We start from the raw sequence: 17,819 nt of genomic DNA on the forward strand, positions 1-17,819 counted from the left end.
GCGGATGTCGGTGCGCGGGCCCGGGACGCGCCGCCCCACGGGCAGCACGGCGTGAGGAGCCGCCGCCGAGCCGCCGGCATGGGGCCGCTGCTGGCCCTCGCCGGGAGCCTCCTGGCCCTGCTGGCCGCGCCCGCCGCCCGCGCCCTCGAAGGTGAGTCGGGGGGCGGCGGGGCCGGATCCCCGCGGGGCGATACCGGCGGGGAGGGGGGGGGGACACCGGCGGGGAGGGGGAGGCCCCGCAGCCGCTGTCGGGGGCGCGGGGCTCGGCCGGGCCGGGGAGGGGGCGGGGGGCGCCGCGCGTCCCCCCCGCGCCGCCGCCGCTGTGACAAAGCAGAGCGAGCGCAGCCCGGCCCCGCCGCGCCGTGGGGACACCGGAGGGACCGGGGGGCAGCGGGGGGCAGCGGGCCGGGCTGGGGAGGCGCGTTCTCCCCGCACCCCTCCGCAGCGCACGGTGCGTCTCCCGCCCCGTCTCCCCGCAGCCGCGGGGGCCGCTCGCTGGCGCTCCCCGTTTTCTCCTCTCTGCCCGTTCCCCTGGCTCCCACCCGCCTTCCATCCCATTTTCCTCTGGAATCCAAAGTTTTCCCCTCAGCCAAGCAGAAAAGTTGGAGCTCAGCACCGCTGCGGGAGCCGGGGCCGGGGGTCCCGGTGTCCCGGGGGTGGCCGGGGCCAAGGTCCCACCGGTCCCCGGGGTGCCCGTGACAGCTCGGCCTCGCCCCACGCTCCCGCTCTTGCATAACCGGGGCTGCTTCTCCCGGAGCCGCGACTCCCGGCTGCGGAGTTTGGCTGTGACCGGGCCTGGTGGCATTGGGAATGTGTTTATCCAGCGAGCGGGCTGTCCGTCCCCCTGTCCGTCCGTCCGTCTGTCCATCCTCCCCCCATCGGTCCATCCAGCTCCTTGCCAGGCGCTCGTTCCCAAGCCGCGCACGTCGCGTTCCCGGCCCTTATTGATCTATTCAGTAAATACTTGAGCTCGTCAGCTCCATGGCCAGGCTGGGAATGTGCGAGGGGCCACTCTTGGCAGCGCCCGTGCTCCGCGCTGGCAGCGGATCCAGCCGGGAACCGGCGGCCGTGGCGAAGTTCCTCGCAACGCTTGGACGCGCAGGGCTGTTTTTCCCTTCAAAAGCAGGGAAATTGGGGGGGGGGGTCTCGGCTTTCCTGTGACGGATTCCCCTCTGTCCGCATGGGAATGGCCTGGAGAAATGAGAGGCCAGAATGATGGAGGAACGAGAGGTTTTGTGGGGTTTTTGTGGTTTTTTTTTTGGAGGGAAATTTTTCTGTCCCATTTCTTTGCCCACCTTGGAGGAAAGCAGAAGGGATTTGGTGTCGTGGCAGTAGATGACCCGTTGCTGGGTCAGAGGGATGGAGGAGGAGAAGGAGGTTTGGGCAAACGCCAGATCCCTGCCCCAGATTCATGTCTGGGGCTGCAGGAGGCCGGAGCCTGCGGTTTCCATCCTCCAGCCCCTCCTCACCCTACTGGGGGTGTGGACGCTTGATCTGTGTCCCTTGGAGGGAGGTGACAGGAGCGGAGCAGCTCAGGGCACCCTGCAGCCCCCCCTCGGTGGCACCTGCAGGGCTGATTGAGCCGCTGGCACCCGCCTGGTGAGCTCAGCGGTGCAGGTGGCCAAGAGCTGAGGCCTCTGGGGTCACCCCTCCAGGGACCCGAGGCATCATCCCCGCTCGGAGGTGGCTCGGAGCAGCCGGCGGATCCAGAAGTTGGTGGGGGCGGAAGGGAGGCATCGCTCATTGCATAAGCTGCGTTGCCTTTGGAAACGAGGCTGCGGAAAGATGATGAGCTGGAGGGAAGTTCCTCCATCCTCTTCTCCACATCCCAGGAGCTGGAGTAGGGCAGAGACACCCCTCCCTACTGGTGCATGTCCCCCTCCCGAGGGGCTCCCCTTTGTGATGGGGACGAGGTGCTGTTCCAGCACCTCGGGGTGCTGGGAGCTGCGTGAACCTGTGGGTGGGAGGATGTAAAGGCATGTGGCGGATGTGGAGGCCCTGTAACCATGTGGTTGGGCTGCTTAGGAGGCAGAATGTGCCACCAAGGTACCACCTGAGCTGGTGCCTCAACCCTGGTGGCCCTGGCTGGGCTCTGGTTTCCCTGATGTAGCCAGCTGGGGCTCTGGGAGAGGCCAGGATGCCATTTGGAGCAGGGTACTGGTTCCCATCCTTGTCTGGAGAGCCAATTCCTCACACTCACCGCCTCTGTTTGCAGCTCTGGAAACTCTTTTCTTGTTCCTGGAGAAGAGGAGGACAAAGTCCAGCCGTGGGCTGGGAGGAAGCTCTTCCATGGGGAGCAAAGGGCACCGGTGTGCAGCTCCTGTCTGCCCGGTCCTTCACCGCTTCCCGGTGTGGTGTGGGGCATCCCTGGGCCCTGTGGTGGCAGAGCCCCAGGAGTGGAGTCAGGGCAGGCAGGGATCACTCTGCTCCTGTTTTGGAAATACTTGTGGTTAAGGGTTATTTTGGTGCAGCACTTCCCTCTCGCCACCTTGGTGGTCTGGCCTGTCCCGTTGTGTGCCTGTGTGTGCTCCTGTGTGTTCCCAGGTGTTCCCAAGCGTACCTGTGTGTTCCCAGGTGTTTTTCCGTGTGTTGCTGTGTGTGCACACGTGTGGGTGTGCACACGCTGCTTCCCTGAGCGTGCATGGACACGCCAGGAGCTGCGCTGGGTTCAGTGGAGGTGAAGAGTGGAGGTTTGGGGTGCTGGGAGGAGAAGGAGCTGCTGGAGGGGCTGTCCCTGGGCAATGGCTGGGGGTTCCTCTGTGCTGTGTCCGGAGGGGTGTCCGGCATTCCTGTGTGGAGCATCCCAGCAGGACATTTGGGGCTCCAGTAGCCCCCTGGGCGAGAGGTGCCTGGAGCCGCTGTGGTGTCCGGTGAGAGGCCGGGCTCTGGCCCCCATCCCACGTGCTCCCCGTCCGTGACGTGGAGAGGACGGGGCAGCGCTGGAGCATCCCTGGCAGCGGTGCCAGCTTTGGGGTGAAGCCGAGGCGTTGCCTCCTCGCCGCTTCCGAAGCTCCTGAGGCGCAGTGGGCGGCGCGGGGGTGGGAGCAGCTGTGGCAGCCCCCTCGCCTTCGGTGTCTCAGCCCCACCACTCGCTCCTCGTGTTCTCTCCGTGCTGCTTCCATGTGCTCCGGGGGAGCCTGCGAACTGGGAAGGAGCGGGGGCTGCTCCAGCTGGTGATGCTTTTCCTCCAGTGTTAAGTATGGGTTGGGATGATGGGGAGCAAAACCACCCAGGTCCTCCCTGTGCCTCCAAGGCCCTGGTTCCTCCTCTGGAGGAGCATCCTCCTCTGGAGGCTCCAGCTGGCGTTCCATGCTTCCTCTTTGCCCCCAGCCCATGCCTGACCCGTGGTTGCCCAATGGGGCTGTCCAGGCTCTGCTCTGCTGCACCAGCATTCCTCTCTCCTCACAGGAACAGCAGGATTGGAGCGGAAAATCAGAGACAAATTAAGGGAAAAGCTGCGTAAACCAGCTGCTGGGTGGGGTCCCGAAAACAGCCCTGGAGTCAGCTGAGGGGATGGGGTGGTGGCACAAGAAGCTTTGAGGACAGAGGGTTGGCTCCCAAAATCTGTCCTCCCACTGGCTGGGATGAGGGTGTTTGGGGAAGGACCGTGGCTCCTTCCCCTCCAGGAGGGCATGGGGGGACCTTGCTGCCCCCCAAGGTTGTGACAACATCCAGGTCACCTCCCAGTGCTCAGTGAGGTGGGGAGGGGATGGAGGGTGGGCAGGGTGAGGGCCTTTGGGTAGAAACTGGGAGCACTGGTAGCATCTGTAGGGGTGATGGTGGTGGTGGCAGGGTGAGGGTATCGGGCACTGGGGTCTGTGCCAGCACTCGCCTGCCCCGTGGCTGCCCGGTGCCTCCCATGAGGCTCATCCTGGTGAGGAGGGACCTGCTCCAGCTATCAAGTGGAGCTTCTGATCCTTGCCAGCATCTTGTGAGCTCTGGGATGCTCCACGAGGAATGGGACAGCTCGTGGGGTCCCTGCCTGCCCCTGGGGGTGGTGACCACACCGGGGTTTGGCTGTGCTGGGAGGCAGCAGGAGCTGTGCCCGTGTCTGTGACCCCCATGGCACTCCAGGGCTTTGGCTGTGCCTTTGGGGAGCTTTCCCAAGCCCTCGGATGTTCTTTTGGACAGAGCCTCTCCAGAACGGTGCGGGGTGGTTCTGCAAGTGTCCTTTGCCCAGCAAGGGGGTGCACGGGAGGTGCTTCCCGAAATCCCAGCCTCGGGAGCCGCGGAGTGCCCGGGAGAGGTGGGGACACACAGGATGTGCCACATCCTGCTCAGTCAGCACAACGATGAGCCCGTGGCTTTGTCATGGGGCAAGAGGTTCCTCTTCCAGGCATGGAGATGATTTCAGTTCCCAGATCCACTCCAAGCACTTTCCTGGTGCAGATAAATCCTTTCTCTGTGACCCCCAGACCTCCCAACCCTGCCGGGCTCAGAGCCCTGAGTCTCTGCGAGAGCTGCCTGCCAAGCCGAGTGCTCTCCCAGCCATGGGGCTCCCCTGACGTGCCTGGGATGAATCCAGCTGAATTCCCAGGGTTGGGAATGGGCTCCTTGGAGTGGGTGCTGACCCCAGGAGTGGCGGCTGGCTTGGACTGTGAGCAGCAGATGCATCAGCCTGTTTCCTTCCCACAGTCCTGCCTTTTCCAGGCAGACAGGACTCTCCTTGTGCTTGGGACAAATTTTATCTCCATCACCTCCCAGAGAGCGTCTCCAGCTGTGTTCCCAAGGACATCCCTCTCCAGGGACTTGGGCTTGGTGGCCGATGGTGCCGTGGCCTTGCCGAGTGCCCGGGGACGTTTTGCATCCAGCGCTGCCATCCTCAGGCTCTCCCAAACAGAGCATCTGCCCAAATGCAGCTTGTTTTTTCCCCTCTCCCTGGGATTTTGCAATCCAAAGCCACCTCGAGCTATTTACAGCCCAGGTTTTGCTGTTGACTTTAACTCTCCAGCCCTTTCCACGCAGCGCTTCTGGGCAGCCCGACCTGCGGCCGCACCGAATATTTTCAGCGTTTTCTAATTCGGCTCAAACTCGTTGTTTTCTTTGCTGTGTGACTATTTTTGAAATAAAAGCACAGGGTGGGCTGTGAAGGCTGTTCTGGATGTTGTTCCATCGTGAGAGGTTGTGTTCCCCAACGTGGTCTGACCATTTTTAGGGCTAAATATAGACTCCAGCGTCCTTCCTGAGCCAGGGAACGGAGCAGGCTGGAGCTGCAGTCATGCAGATGCTGTGCAGGATCACAGACAGTCCCAGCACTGCTCCTGGGGCTGGCAGCAGAATTGTTGGATAATGACCTTGCTGGCAGCTCCGAGCTTCTCCGGTAGGACCGTGCTTGCAGTGACACCGAGGGGAGGGATGGGAAGAGCATCCCGCGCTCCGGGGTGTGTCAGCAAGGTGAGAGCAGGTCTGTGATGTCCAGAGCGCATGGACTGGGGCAGCAGTGGGAATTGTGGATGTCTGGGAGGGAGTCTAATTGAGTTGGAAGTTGCATCTTTAATTGAGTGGACTAATTAGGCACTTGCCAGATGCTGTTTCTCCAAATGAGACCATGGTGAGGATGGGCAGGTGTTGGGGGTCACATCCTGGGTGTGCCAGAGCTGGGCAGGTGGGGGGCGGATGTGGGGGCTGCTGTTGAATTGGGGGGCTGCAGTTGCAGGAGGTGGAGAGGAGTCACTGCTCTTGGACTCAGGGCTTGGCCATCCATCCCTTGGTGACGGAGTCGAGGAGGATTCCAGCTGGGGGAGGCTTTTGGAGCCATCCTGCTGCTGCCCCCATGCCCCAGCCTCCCTGGGGGTGGCCGGGTTTGTTTGTTGGGGGCTGCCAGGCAAAAACTGAAATGTGCTGAGAGATTTGGATTGCATCAATCTCACCCATTTACCTGCAGCCCTTTGTTCGTGGGCATGGGCTGGTGCTCCTGGGTCACACGTGGCTCATTCGGGCCACCAGCAGTCACAGGTGGCCAACAGCGTGGCCACAGCTCGCGCAGGAGTGTCTGCACCCCTGGCCCTGCACCTCAGGACCGAGTCCCTCCTGGTGTCCCCTGCCTCTGTTTCCCTGTGATTTCCTCAGAATTGCAATTTTGTGGTCTAAAGGATGGCAGAGGGACACAAGCCCTGGTGCTGGGGAGCAGCAGGACGCTCCTCTGCCCACCCTGAGTGCTGCCAATGCGTGCCCACCCACTCCAGCCTCTGCTGGGGCATCTCTCCCATCCCCTGCTGCCCGTGTCAACACCCCTTGGCCGTCCCTGGCTCTGTCACTGCCGGGCGAGCCGCTCCAGGTGATTTATGACACTTGGGGGCTCTGACCGGGGGGGCACAGACACCCCAAACCCCGGTGCTTACGGTGGTCCCGTCCTCTCCAGGCACTGGGAGCTGCACCCCTCCGGCCCCCAGCGCAGGGAAAGGCTGTGAAGGGTTTCCTCCCGGCGGGTGTCGCGGTGCTTTTTTATTGTTTGGAAAAGGAAGCACTTGGGTTTAATACTTCCCGCTCCAGCCGCCTTCCCAGCGGCCGGGCGGATGCTGCGGGGCACCGGGGCCAGCGCCGCCTGGAGCGGGGCTGTGCCGCCGCCTCCGCCCCGGGGCCGGCTCCGCATCCTTGGGTCGGTGCCCACGCCCAGGCCCCGCTTCCTGCCGCAGCCCCCGGCCCTTCCAGATGGGTTTGCTCAGCCTCTCCTCTGCCGGCCTGGAGCGCGTTTTCCCCCGGGAAGAGCGGATTTGGAGCCCGGCGCTGCTTACTCACCAGCGCCGTGCTCTCCTCCGCAGCCGCCCTGGTGCCATCGGCCCTTGCCCAGCCCTGCGCCCTTTCGGCTGCATAAAATCCTAAATTTTCTTTTCTTGCAACGTATAGAAGTTAAAACCAGCAGAAGCAGGATCCCTGACCCGCAGGAAGCCCCCGGGAGCATCCGCTGGAGATGCCAAGGGGTCAGGCGGCATCTGGGGCGCAGCATCAGCTCAGGGACGGCTGTGCCAATTCCTCTCCCACCGTTTGTACCAGTTACAGACAGATGGGACATTTCACCGTGCCAGGGATGTTTTTCCAGTGGAGCAGCTGCCACCTGGAAGCCGTGCAGGACCTGCTTTTCCAGGATGTGCTGTCAAGGAATCCCCAGAGCTTTGCCCTCACCGGCAGCACGTGCTCGCTGTGCCGAGGAGCCGATGGGTGACCGGAGATGTGCCCTGCGGGCTGGTTGGGCTTGGTTTTGGGGACTGGGATGGGACTTGGTGACAGCCTGGCAGGAGCAGGGCAGGGCCAGGGTGTTGTCAGGGGTTGTTATCCCTGGAGAGACCTTGAAGCGCCAGGAGATTGCGCCGTGTGACGGTGGCTCCGTGACCTTGTGCTCCCCAGAGCTGGGAGATGCTCTGAGGTCCCCCAGGGGACCCTGGTGCCCAAGGGGACCTCAGGAGGTGACTTGGAGGCTTGGAACAGGTCTGGATCTCCGTGTCCTCATGCCCTTCTTGCTGTTCTCCGGCCTCTCGGAGCATCCAGCTTCTCCTGGGGGGTGACATTTCCCTGCCCTTGGCTGAGGTGGGACCCCCAGTGAGGACCCACAGGTGAGGCCACCCCAAGGATCCCAAATCCCAGCTGGATCATCCCTGGCTGCATTCACACGGGCAGGTGGAGCTGAATCCAGAGCAACTCCCCGCACGGCCCGCGCTGCTTGGGAATAAAAGTCCCTTTATGCCGGAATAATTAGTGTACTCAGAGCATGCTAATTATTCTGGGATAAAAGTGACTTTTATTCCAGCAGAGTGTCCTCTCAAAGGGCCCTTTCTGCCCGCTCCCAGGGCACAATAGCTGCTCTGCTCCGTTTCCCCATCCCAGACAAAGTCCTTATTTGCGGAGGCAGCGAAATTGAGTTGACTAATGAATTAAGGCCAATGGTTCTGGCCGGGCTCCAGCCCTTTGAAAGCCTTGGCGAGCTGATGCCCGGCCCGGCAGGAGGAAGCACGGACCCTCCTGCCCCACCAAGCCCCCGGCAGCCTCCCCTCCCTCCCTCCCTCCCAGCTGCCGGGATGAAATGCCTATTAATCTATCCTGTGGAATTGCTTTATTCCCGGCGCAGGCAGGGCTCTGGAGGGAGCGTTATCAGCTCCAGCCACAGGCCATAAATAACCACTGCGGATCCTGTTTGGGTTCCCAACTGCCCAGGGTATAAACATCCCACTCCTGGATAAATACAGGGAATAAAGCCTGGGCAGGTAGGGGAGGTGGGAGGCTCTGCCCCCTCCCCATCCCTGCTCTGAGGAAGGAAAAAGGGGACACGGGGAAGGAAAAAGGGGACACGGGGCACCCTGGCAGGGATGGCCACAGGCCAGGGCCGGCTGCAGCCCATCCAACTGCACCCAGAGGACTTAAACCTCTTTCTCCTGGCTGCAAATGCTTTTTTCTTTCTCTTTTTTCCTTCCCCCCCCCCGCCTTTTTTCCCCATTTAAATTGCAGATAAGCTGCAAAAAGAAAGATACCAAAAAAGTGGGATTCTCCCTTGAATCCCCCCGGCTGTGGGGCTGGAGCTGCCCCTTCTGCCCCTCCCCACCTCAGTCTGGATGATACAGCTATTTTTTAATTTTTTTTTTATTTTTTTCTTTTATTATTATTATTATTATTATTATTATCCCCAGTTCTGGCAGTGCTGGAGCTTTCATTTCATCTGGCTCCATCTCCTGCCATTTTTCATCTCGTTCTGCTGCGGACTCTCGGTGGGGCTGGAGGCGGGAGGGGATCGCGCTCCGGCACGGCTCTCCCGGCTCCTGAATTTGGTTTAAAATGCAAATCTTTCCTTTATTCCCCATTTTTTTTTTTTTTTTTTTTTCTTCCCTTCTTTTTAATGGATTTCATCTGAAGGCGGCGGAGCTGCTGGAGCCTGGGGAGCGGGAGGGGAAGGGGCTGGGCGAGGGGGGAGCGCATTCCTCGCAGATTTCCTGATGTGTTTGCATGGAAATCGTCTCCCCCCGGATGCGTTTGAAGTCAGGTGATGCGGAGCTGCGGGATGGACGCAGCCCTGGGAGCCGCAATATGATTTTATTCCCCCTTCCCCCTCCACGGGGATGCTGTGGGCAGCTCCCTGCCTCCATCTCCTGCCTCCCTTGGGATGCGCTCGCCCGTCCATCCTCCTCCTCCTCCTCCTCCTCCTCCTCCTCCTCCTCCTCCTCTCCGTCCCCCCCATCCTCGCTCTGCTCCTTTGTCTGGGTTTGGAGGCAGGTCCTGGCTGCTGGCGATCCCATCCCAGTGGGGGTGTCGTGGGGCTGCTGGGGGCTCTGGAGTTGTCACCTCCGCTGCTCCCGAAGGGGGACATTGGGGTGGCATCTCTGGGTAGCCGCTGTGGGGCTCCAGTGGCTCCCAGTCCGTGTCCCATGGGGAGGGACGGGTGTCCCTTGCCGTGGGGACAGTCCAGGTGGGCAATCACGGGACAATGTGTGGAACATGACCAGTGGGAAAGGGCCAGGGATGTGCTGGTGGGATCTGGGGATGGATGAGCAGAGGGTGCTGAGCCCTGGGATGTCCCTCTGGGATGTGACAGGGGGGTGACAGCCCTGCCCATAGCCCAGGATGGCTCTGGGGGCAGGTGGGATCTTCCAGCTGCTTCCCATCGGCGTCATCCCTTGGTCAGGGCTGGGAACGTGGGTAGAAACCAGGGATGGAAAACCAGAGAAGCGCTGGAATGCTGGGGCTGAGGTGATGGCAGGGCCTGGATTTGGTTGGATTTGTTGTTGTCTCCTCGGGGGTTCCAAAAAGGGGGAGAACTGGAGTGAACACCCACATCCAGCCAGAGCCTGTCCCAGGAATGGCACAGAACAGCCATTCCAACACCTCTGGCACAGCACAGCCAGGCTTGCCTTCTCCAAATAATCCTTTTCATTTTGTTTAAGGAAGGCGAATGCCTCGTGATTCCAATGCCATAGTCGGAATTGAAGGGAAAAGTGGGGAAAAATCGTATTTTAAAGTCAATATTTACTTAGCAATCGGCCATCCCCCTCCCCCAGCCCGGCCACATACCTGCGGCTTCTCCAGCGGGAATGGCCGGGAGCCCTGTCGGTCCTGGAAGCTCTGGAGCAGGGATCTGGTTTGAATCTTCCCTATTCGGAGGGGGCCGGATGGAAGAATTGCAAAAATGCATTTGAATTGTTTTGGTATCGTGTGTTTAAATGCAAAACAAACAGCTGAGCTTTCCTTTTCCCTTTCCCCCCCCCCTGGAAAAATGTGCCTCAAACCTGAGGGGTTGGTATTTTAAATGTCTCTATTAACCGGTTCAGCTTTTGGGAGCCGGAAAATTTACTGGATTTGGGGTTTGAGGATCAGCCTGGAGCTCCAGCCCAGGGAGGAGGGAGCAGGATGAGCTCCAGGCTTTGGCTTTCCCAGCGCCTGTCCAGAGGCTGCAGAGAAACTCCAGGCCACTGCAAGTTCTGAAAACACAGAAAAGGAACAAATCCTGTTTTTTTTCTGTAGTTTGGGCACAAAGGGCAGGCGATGTGGGGGAGAGAAGCGAAGCCTCAGGTGGCTGGTGTGGTTTTGGTGGATTTTGTGTGCTGAATGTGGTTGGGTTTGTGCCTCGAAGGCTCCGTGTCAGATTCCAGGCTGGCACTGGGGGGGTCCCATGGGGTCTCAGCTCCAAATGGGGAAAGTGGCCATGAATTTCAGCCTCAGTCCACAGGGAAGGAGGAAGAGGAGGAACATTGGGATGAAGATGTGATGTTCATCTGGCTGATGGAACAGCTTCTGCCAAGGAAAGGCCGAAATTGCCCCAAACACAAACAACCCACCCTGTTCTGGGGGTGCTGCAGCCAACTCAGCTGGGGATGGCGACCTGGAGGAGCACAGAGTGGGAATATTTCCCTCTGGAGTGGGTTTATTCCCTCCCTTTTGTGCTCCCTTCTCCCCCAGAACATCTGGTTTGCGAATCGCGCCCGTCCCAGCCCGTATTTATGGCCAGCGCCGTTTCCTGGCCGGACGCCTCCTCCCGAGGAGAGGAGGAGGAGCTGGGCTGAGGAGGAAGGAGGACAGGAGTTCACATTTTTGTGCTTTGCTCCCAGTCTGTCCAGGTTTTTATGTCGTGCATTGAAGGTCACGTGGCCTTTGCTCCAGGATCTGCTTCTCCACCTCTCCACCAGCCCGTTTTGGTCTCCATTTCTTATTTTAGGCAAAAAATCAGATATTTTTTGGTGTTTGTGTTTGCCAACCTCTTTCCCAACACACCACGCTCCAACACAAAGCCTCTGGGTGTCCGTGGAACTCTGTTATCATGGTTTTGGTCCCTTTCCCACCTGGGGAGACGTCTGTTCTCACCCTGTCCTGGAAAGCAATTCCCTTTCTTGCACCCAAATTGGCTTTTTTTGGACCTTTTATTTGGACCACTTTGGTTTTGGACCTTTTATTTGGACCACTTTGGTTTTGGACCTTTTTGTTTTTCGGGTCTTTTTGTTTTTCTGACCTTCTGGGGGCCCTTTTTTTGAGGGTTTTTTTTTTGGCCTTTTTTTATCCCATTTTTGAAAGGCCCTTTTTTTGGGGTAGGGCCTTTTTTTGGTGACCTCTTTATTTTTGTGCCTTTTCAGGGCCCCTTTTCCTATGTGCCTTTTTTGAGGCCCTGTTATTTCGCCACTTTCCAGATCCCTTTTTTAAAATTTTATTTTATTTTTGCCACATTTTGGTGCCTTTTTTTCCAACCATTTTTTGCTCGTTTTCAACCCTCCTTTGGGTGGATATTTTTTCCCCACCGTTCCCCCAATCTTTCGGTTATTTTGACAAACTTCAGCCGTGTTTTTAGCGCAGTTTTATCCCCTTTGAGTCCCTTTTTTGAGCCGGGGTCTCTCCTCTGGCTGCCAAGGCAGGGATGTGTCCCTGCAGCTGCCCCGGCCGCGCTCTGAGCCGCCCATTGTGCGCCGATGAAGGCGCCTTTATTCCCGATCCCGGAGCCGGAGCTCCGCTGCCATCGCCGCCGCTGGGGCGAGCGCCCGGCTCGGGAAGGGAATTTGGCTCCGTGCGAGGGATGCATGAACAGAGACACCTTCTCTAATTGTCCACCTGGCACCGAGGCGGGCAGAGGAGGGCATTGAACCCGCCGGGAACACGCTGTGCGAGGACGGGGAACGCGTGGGGTTGCCGAGGAGCTCGGGGCCTTCCATCCTCTCCCTGCCCTGAGCCCTGGTGGCCGCGGTGCCTCCGGCTCTTCCCGTGGCTGGGAATGGTGGAGGGGATGGGTTTGGGTGTCCAGGAGCTCTCTGGGATCATCCTTCCGTCTGTCTGGAAGGACAGCATGTGTTGATGCTGGAAGGAATCCCATGTGCTCCGCTGCTGGAGATGCCGGTGCTGACTCCTCCGAGCGTCCCCGCTCCAGGATTGGAGACCCCAAAACAAGCTCCTGGTTTCCCATCCCACGAGCAGCCAGCTGGGAATGGGTTCCCAGGGATTTGCCCTCCTGTAGCTCTGCCTGCTCCTTCGGGAAGTGAAACCCGTGGGTCACGCTGTGGCTGCTGGAGACCTGGGAGGATGAGGAGGAGCAGGAAACCCAGGAGAGTGTCAGTTCTTTGCTGTGGTTTTCTTAATGAATCCTGCCTTGGATGCGCCTGTGGCCAGGAGATGGAGGCGTCAGATGAGCTCCGCCAGGAAGAGGGGGTGGAAGGGCTGGATTTGGAGGATCAGGACCAGGAGGATCCTGTCCCTGAGCCCGGTGGGAGGAAGGGGACAGGCTCAGGCTGTGCCTCTGGCCTAGGGAAGGTGGAGGGGAAGGACAGGGATGCTCCATCCATTTTGATCTGTCCAGTCTCCATCTTGGCTGTGCTGAGCTCCTGCCGTGGTGCCGAGCAGCAGCTCCCACGCCGCCGGTGAGCAGGGAGGGAAGGGAGGGAAGGGAGGGAAGGGAAACAGGGAAGGGTTGGCAGGAGGAGCCGCGCTTCCATCAGAGCAAACGGCATCAGGCAAAGCCCAGTGCGGCTCCCAGGAGGAATCGGGGTTGTAACACGGTTTCCTCCCACCCTTCAGAGATGGGGTTGGGATTAGGGACAGCATCGTCCCCATCCTCTCCCCTGGCAGGCTCCCTCGCTGTGGAGCAGCCCCACGGCAGGAGGAAGATGCAGACACAGAGCCCCCCCTTTCCCGGGCTGAGCAGGAAGTGAAGTGGATCCTGGGAGCGGGGAATTTGGCAGGAGAGCAGGGATGCCACGAGATGAATGTTTTGGGAATTGCGTGTGTGGCTCCCTTTGCTTGAGCAAGGGCTCACAGTTGCTTTGGGTTTGCAAGAGCTGCGGCCACCCCCGGGGTGCGGCTGGAGAGTGACCCCCCCCTCCATGGCAGTGACCCCCCCATGGCATTGACCCCCCCTCCCCATGGCAGTGACCCCCCCATGGCAGTGATCCCACCCCATGACAGTGACCCCCCCATGGCATTGACCCCCCCTCCCCATGGCATTTACCCCCCCCTCCCCGTGGCAGTGACCCCCCCCATGGCAGTGACCCCCCCTCCATGGCAGTGACCCCCCCCCCATGGCAGTGACCCCCCCATGGCAGTGACACCCCCTCCCCATGGCAGTGACCCCCCCATGGCAGTGATCCCACCCCATGACAGTGACCCCCCCATGGCATTGACCCCCCCTCCTCATGGCAGTGACCCCCCCCCATGGCAGTGATCCCACCCCATGACAGTGACCCCCCCCCCCCATGGCTGTGACCCCCCCATGGCTGTGACCCCCCCCACGGCAGTGACCCCACCCCCAACTGCAGCCTGTGTTTTGAAGGGACCCCAAGTGACCCCCCCATTTCAATGACCCCCCCCATTGCAGCCCTTGTTTGGGGGGGTGCAGTGACCCCCCCATTCCAGTGACCCCCCAATTTCAGTGACCCCCCCTATTTCAGTGACCCCCCATTTTCAGTGACCCCCCCCGTTCCAGTGACCCCCATTTCTGTGACCCTCCATTTCACTGACCCCTCCCCCCATTTCAGTGACCCCCCATTTCACTGACCCCCCCCATTTCAGTGACCCCCCCATTTCAGCCTCTCCCTTTGTTGGGGTGCAATGTCCCCACCCATTTCAGCGACCCCCCCATGACAGGAGGCTCTTCCCAGCCTTTCTCCCTCCCCAGACTCTGCATTTTGGCTTTTCCTGTTGCTTTTCACTCTGTCCATTTTCCCTCCCTGTGTGTCCGGTCAGAAATGTGGGATCACCCTTCCCTGAGCTGCCCTGGGGTCTTGGACATGGGATGGATGGATCCTCATCCCGCTGTTGTCCTCATGATTTAAAAAAGCATTACTTTTTAATTTGTTCTCATTTGGAATTTCTTGTTTTTTCCCTGTTTTTCTCTTGCCTAGCACAGAAAACGAAGCGCCTCTGGCTCCCAGGAGCTAATTCATCCAAGTTAAATGATCTTTAAAATCTGCGAGTGCATCACAGCGCTCGACTCCTGTTTTCTCCCGGTGTAATTAATGCTCCAGCTTAAATTTCCTCCTTTCCTTAGGGGCAGGCTTGATGGATCCGGTGCCAGGCTCAAACTTCTGCCAAGCCATAGGAAAGAAATCATCCCCACGCACCCCCCAAACACAAAACCCCAAACCAATCTCGGCCTTTAATTGAAATTTGATTTTTCTTTTGAAACAACTTGTCCTTGGGAAGAAACTGATGTTGTTTATTATCGTTATTTCTTTTCTCATCCAGCACCGAAGACTTGTAGCCCCAAACAGTTTGCATGCAAAGATCAGATTACGTGCATATCTAAGGGCTGGCGCTGTGACGGGGAGAAGGATTGTCCGGATGGCTCGGATGAATCTCCCGAGATATGTATGTATGCTTTTCCTTCCTAATCCTCTTCTCTGGGTTTGCTCCATCGCTCCATGGGTGTTCCAGGGCACCGAGAGGCTGGTGCACAACGTTCTACCTCAGCTCTCCTTGCAGCTCCTCGGGGTGGGGGATGTCCATTCTGTCTGTCTGTGCATCCGTCCATCCATCCATCCATCCATCCATCCATCCATCCATCCATCATCCATCCATAATCCATCCATCATCCATCATCCATCCATCCATCCATCCATCATCCATCCATCATCCATCATCCATACATCATCCATGCTCCATCCATCCATCATCCATCATCCATCCATCCATCCATCCATCCATCATCCATCCATCATCCATCATCCATACATCATCCATGCATCCATCCATCCATCATCCATCATCCATCCATCCATCCATCACCCATCCATCCATCCATCCATCCATCCATCCATCCATCCATCCATCATCCATCCATCATCCATCCATCATCCATCCATCATCCATCCATCCATCCATCCATCCATCCATCCATCCATCCATCCATCATCCACCCATCCATCTATCCATCCATCATCCATCCATCATCCATCCATCCATCCATCCATCCATCCATCATCCATCCATCCATCCATCCATCCATCCATCCATCCATCCATCATCCATCCGTCCGTCTGTCCGTCCATCCCTCCGTCCATGGTTCCAAACCAGCCTCCTGGGAACGGGGAATCACTCATTTGTGTTTGTTTCCATCGAAATGGATGTGCATGAGGAAGGAACACTCGACAGCAGTGTCACCCCGTCCTCAGCACCTCGGTACTCCTGGGCATGGGGAGTGAGGGAAGGAGATCTCTGGGAGTCCTGGGAGCTGCTGGAAAGGCGACATCGCTGTCCCAGATGTGTTTTGGGGGTGGTGGAGCCTCTCTGGAAGGAAACAGAGCTGGGCTGGGGTAGGTGAGGTGTAGGGACGGGAATGTGGGGGTGTCTGCAGAGGGGTCAGAGCTGTGGTGACACCAGGGGTGGCAGCTGTGCCAGGAGCTCTGCTCTGGCCGGGCTGGAGCAAGGACCCAGCTGTCCCCATGTCCCAGGATTTTGGGCCACAGGACATCCACCACGGGGCCCAGCAGAATTTCCTCGTCCCCTGTCCCAGCTCTCCCTCCCAGATTCCCACTTCATGCTGTGCTTGGCAGAATCGTCTCCTCCAGAGCAGTTTCTGGTTTGGCTTTGGGTTTGTTTATTCCTTAAGGCAAAATGATGCAACGGCCCCTCCGTGGGAGGGATGGGGGGCTGGGATGGGCTCCAGTCAATCAGCAGCCCTGGAAAATTACAGCAGGAGGACTCGGAGGCTGGAAGAAATCCATCCTGATTGGCATGTTCCGCTTGCCGCGTGCATCCCTGCTTGATCCACGTGGGCAGGTGACCGGAGCACGGATCCCTTGGATGCTCTTCCCTCTTCACCTTCTTCCTCTCTCTCCCCTGGGGCTGGTGAGGGGTCTGGTGCCAGGAGCAGGTGCTGTGCATGCACCTCTGTGTGGAGGTCATGGATGTTGGAAGACTCTTGGGGTTGGTCCAAACCCCCTGAGGGCTCATCCCTGGAGGACACGGGACCCTCGCTGCCCCTGTGCCCCTCGGAACACGCTTGGCAGGGACAGGACAGGGAGGTGGGAGCCTCTGTGAGACACAGACCAAAGCCTGGCATCTCCTCTCTCCTCACCACCATGGGACTGAGTCTGTGCGTTTCCATCACCACCACAGACCCCAAACTTTGGAATCTCCCAGTTCTTCAGGAGCAGTTCCCTCCCCAGCTGATCTCTGGAGACCTGGAGGGGCTGCACCTTCCTGAGTGGCTCGGCCCACCTCCAGTTCCCACTTTGCACCCCTAGACACTGGAAAGGAGTCAGGGGGATGCTGTGCCCCCCAGGACACGGAGATTGGGGTGCCAGGGCACATCTGTGCCGTTGCCATGGGCCAGGGGATGAGTGGAGCCTCCCTCCTGCTCCTGCTCGTTCCCGTGGAGCCCGACCTGTCAGCACGGCCCCCGCTATCTCCGGGATTGCCAGGCTGGCTTTTCTCACGCCACTCCAGCACCGGGGCTTCCAGCAGCCTCTCATCCCCCTTATCTCTCTGGCAGGGAGAGAATGACTTTTATTACTCTGCTTTAATCCGTGTTCGAGCCGGGCTGCGAGCGCAGCTCCTGCTGAGGCTCCGGAGCCCTTTGGTGCCGCGGTGTTTGCGTGGCACCGATGTTCTCCTGCCCGAGCCTCTTGGAATGCTGTCAGGCACGTGCCAGGTTTTCCTCTCTGGGGAATCCTTTGAAGTGTTCCTGGCTTTGCTCAGGTTGAAGCCGGTCCCTTCCTGTCCCCAGTGCTGCTCATTTGGTGTGAGTGGCTCCTGCCTGGTTCTTGCACAGTCAGTTTTTTGCTCCACGGAGCTTTCCTGGGAGGAAAACACTTGGAGAAGAGTGTCCATCCTGTTGGAGATCAAAGATGAGGGGCTCTGAGGAAGGAATTTGCCGTGGCTCAGCTTTGGCCGGTGCCTGGCTGGTCCATCCTTTGATCTGAGCATTCAGGAGGCCTCAGATCCCTCATCTTGCTGTGCTGGATCTGCTGTTGGCGCGGTCCTGATGAGTTCAGGAGTGACCCAGAGGCCCTCAGTGCTGCCATCCGTGTCCATCCTGACAGGACAAGTGGGACCATCCCACCCCTGCTCCTCCATCCTCTTTCCTCATTGTGTTCCCCCATCTGTGTCTCCCTGGGCTGTTGCCAAATCAACTGCAGGAGGAAGAATTGCTTTTCTTCTTTCCTTTTTTTTTTTTTTTCTGAGTGGTTTTTCGAGGTTAAACATTCCTATCTAATTCGGCTCCTTGGGGTGTACCACAAGCTTGTCACATGTAATAAATTGGCTCATTTATTAGCGCCAACACGGTCAAAAGCAAACAAAGTGGCTTGTGGATTAATCCTGGCCTGTTTGGGATAAGTGGTTTGATCCAGGCTCTTTGCAGGGAATAATGGACACGGCAGAGCAGTTCTGACTGATGAATTGGGCTCTTCACTTCAGCCCCTCCA

The 17,819-nt window shown here is 58.8% G+C and overlaps 1 protein-coding gene across 5 annotated transcripts in view; it reads left to right on the forward strand.

Moving 5' to 3' along the window:
• Positions 1-17,819, forward strand: part of LRP1 (LDL receptor related protein 1) — an 80,819-nt gene continuing 63,000 nt past the window's right edge. For 2 of the 5 annotated variants that reach the window (XR_015281260.1, XR_015281261.1), the window contains exons 1-2: positions 1-151; positions 14,638-14,760. Coding sequence is in view for 2 of the 5 variants with exons in the window: in XM_086870182.1 (XP_086726308.1) it covers positions 79-151; positions 14,638-14,760 (196 nt within the window). In the remaining 3 variants the exon portion in view is untranslated. Of the gene's footprint in view, positions 152-5,237; positions 5,395-14,637; positions 14,761-17,819 lie in introns of those variants that run through there. The other 3 variants (XM_086870182.1, XM_086870183.1, XM_086870184.1) reach the window with 2 other exon arrangements.

Source organism: Cyanistes caeruleus, chromosome 32 (assembly GCF_971803275.1).
Source record: "Cyanistes caeruleus chromosome 32, bCyaCae1.hap1.1, whole genome shotgun sequence".
Taxonomy (NCBI): domain Eukaryota; kingdom Metazoa; phylum Chordata; class Aves; order Passeriformes; family Paridae; genus Cyanistes; species Cyanistes caeruleus.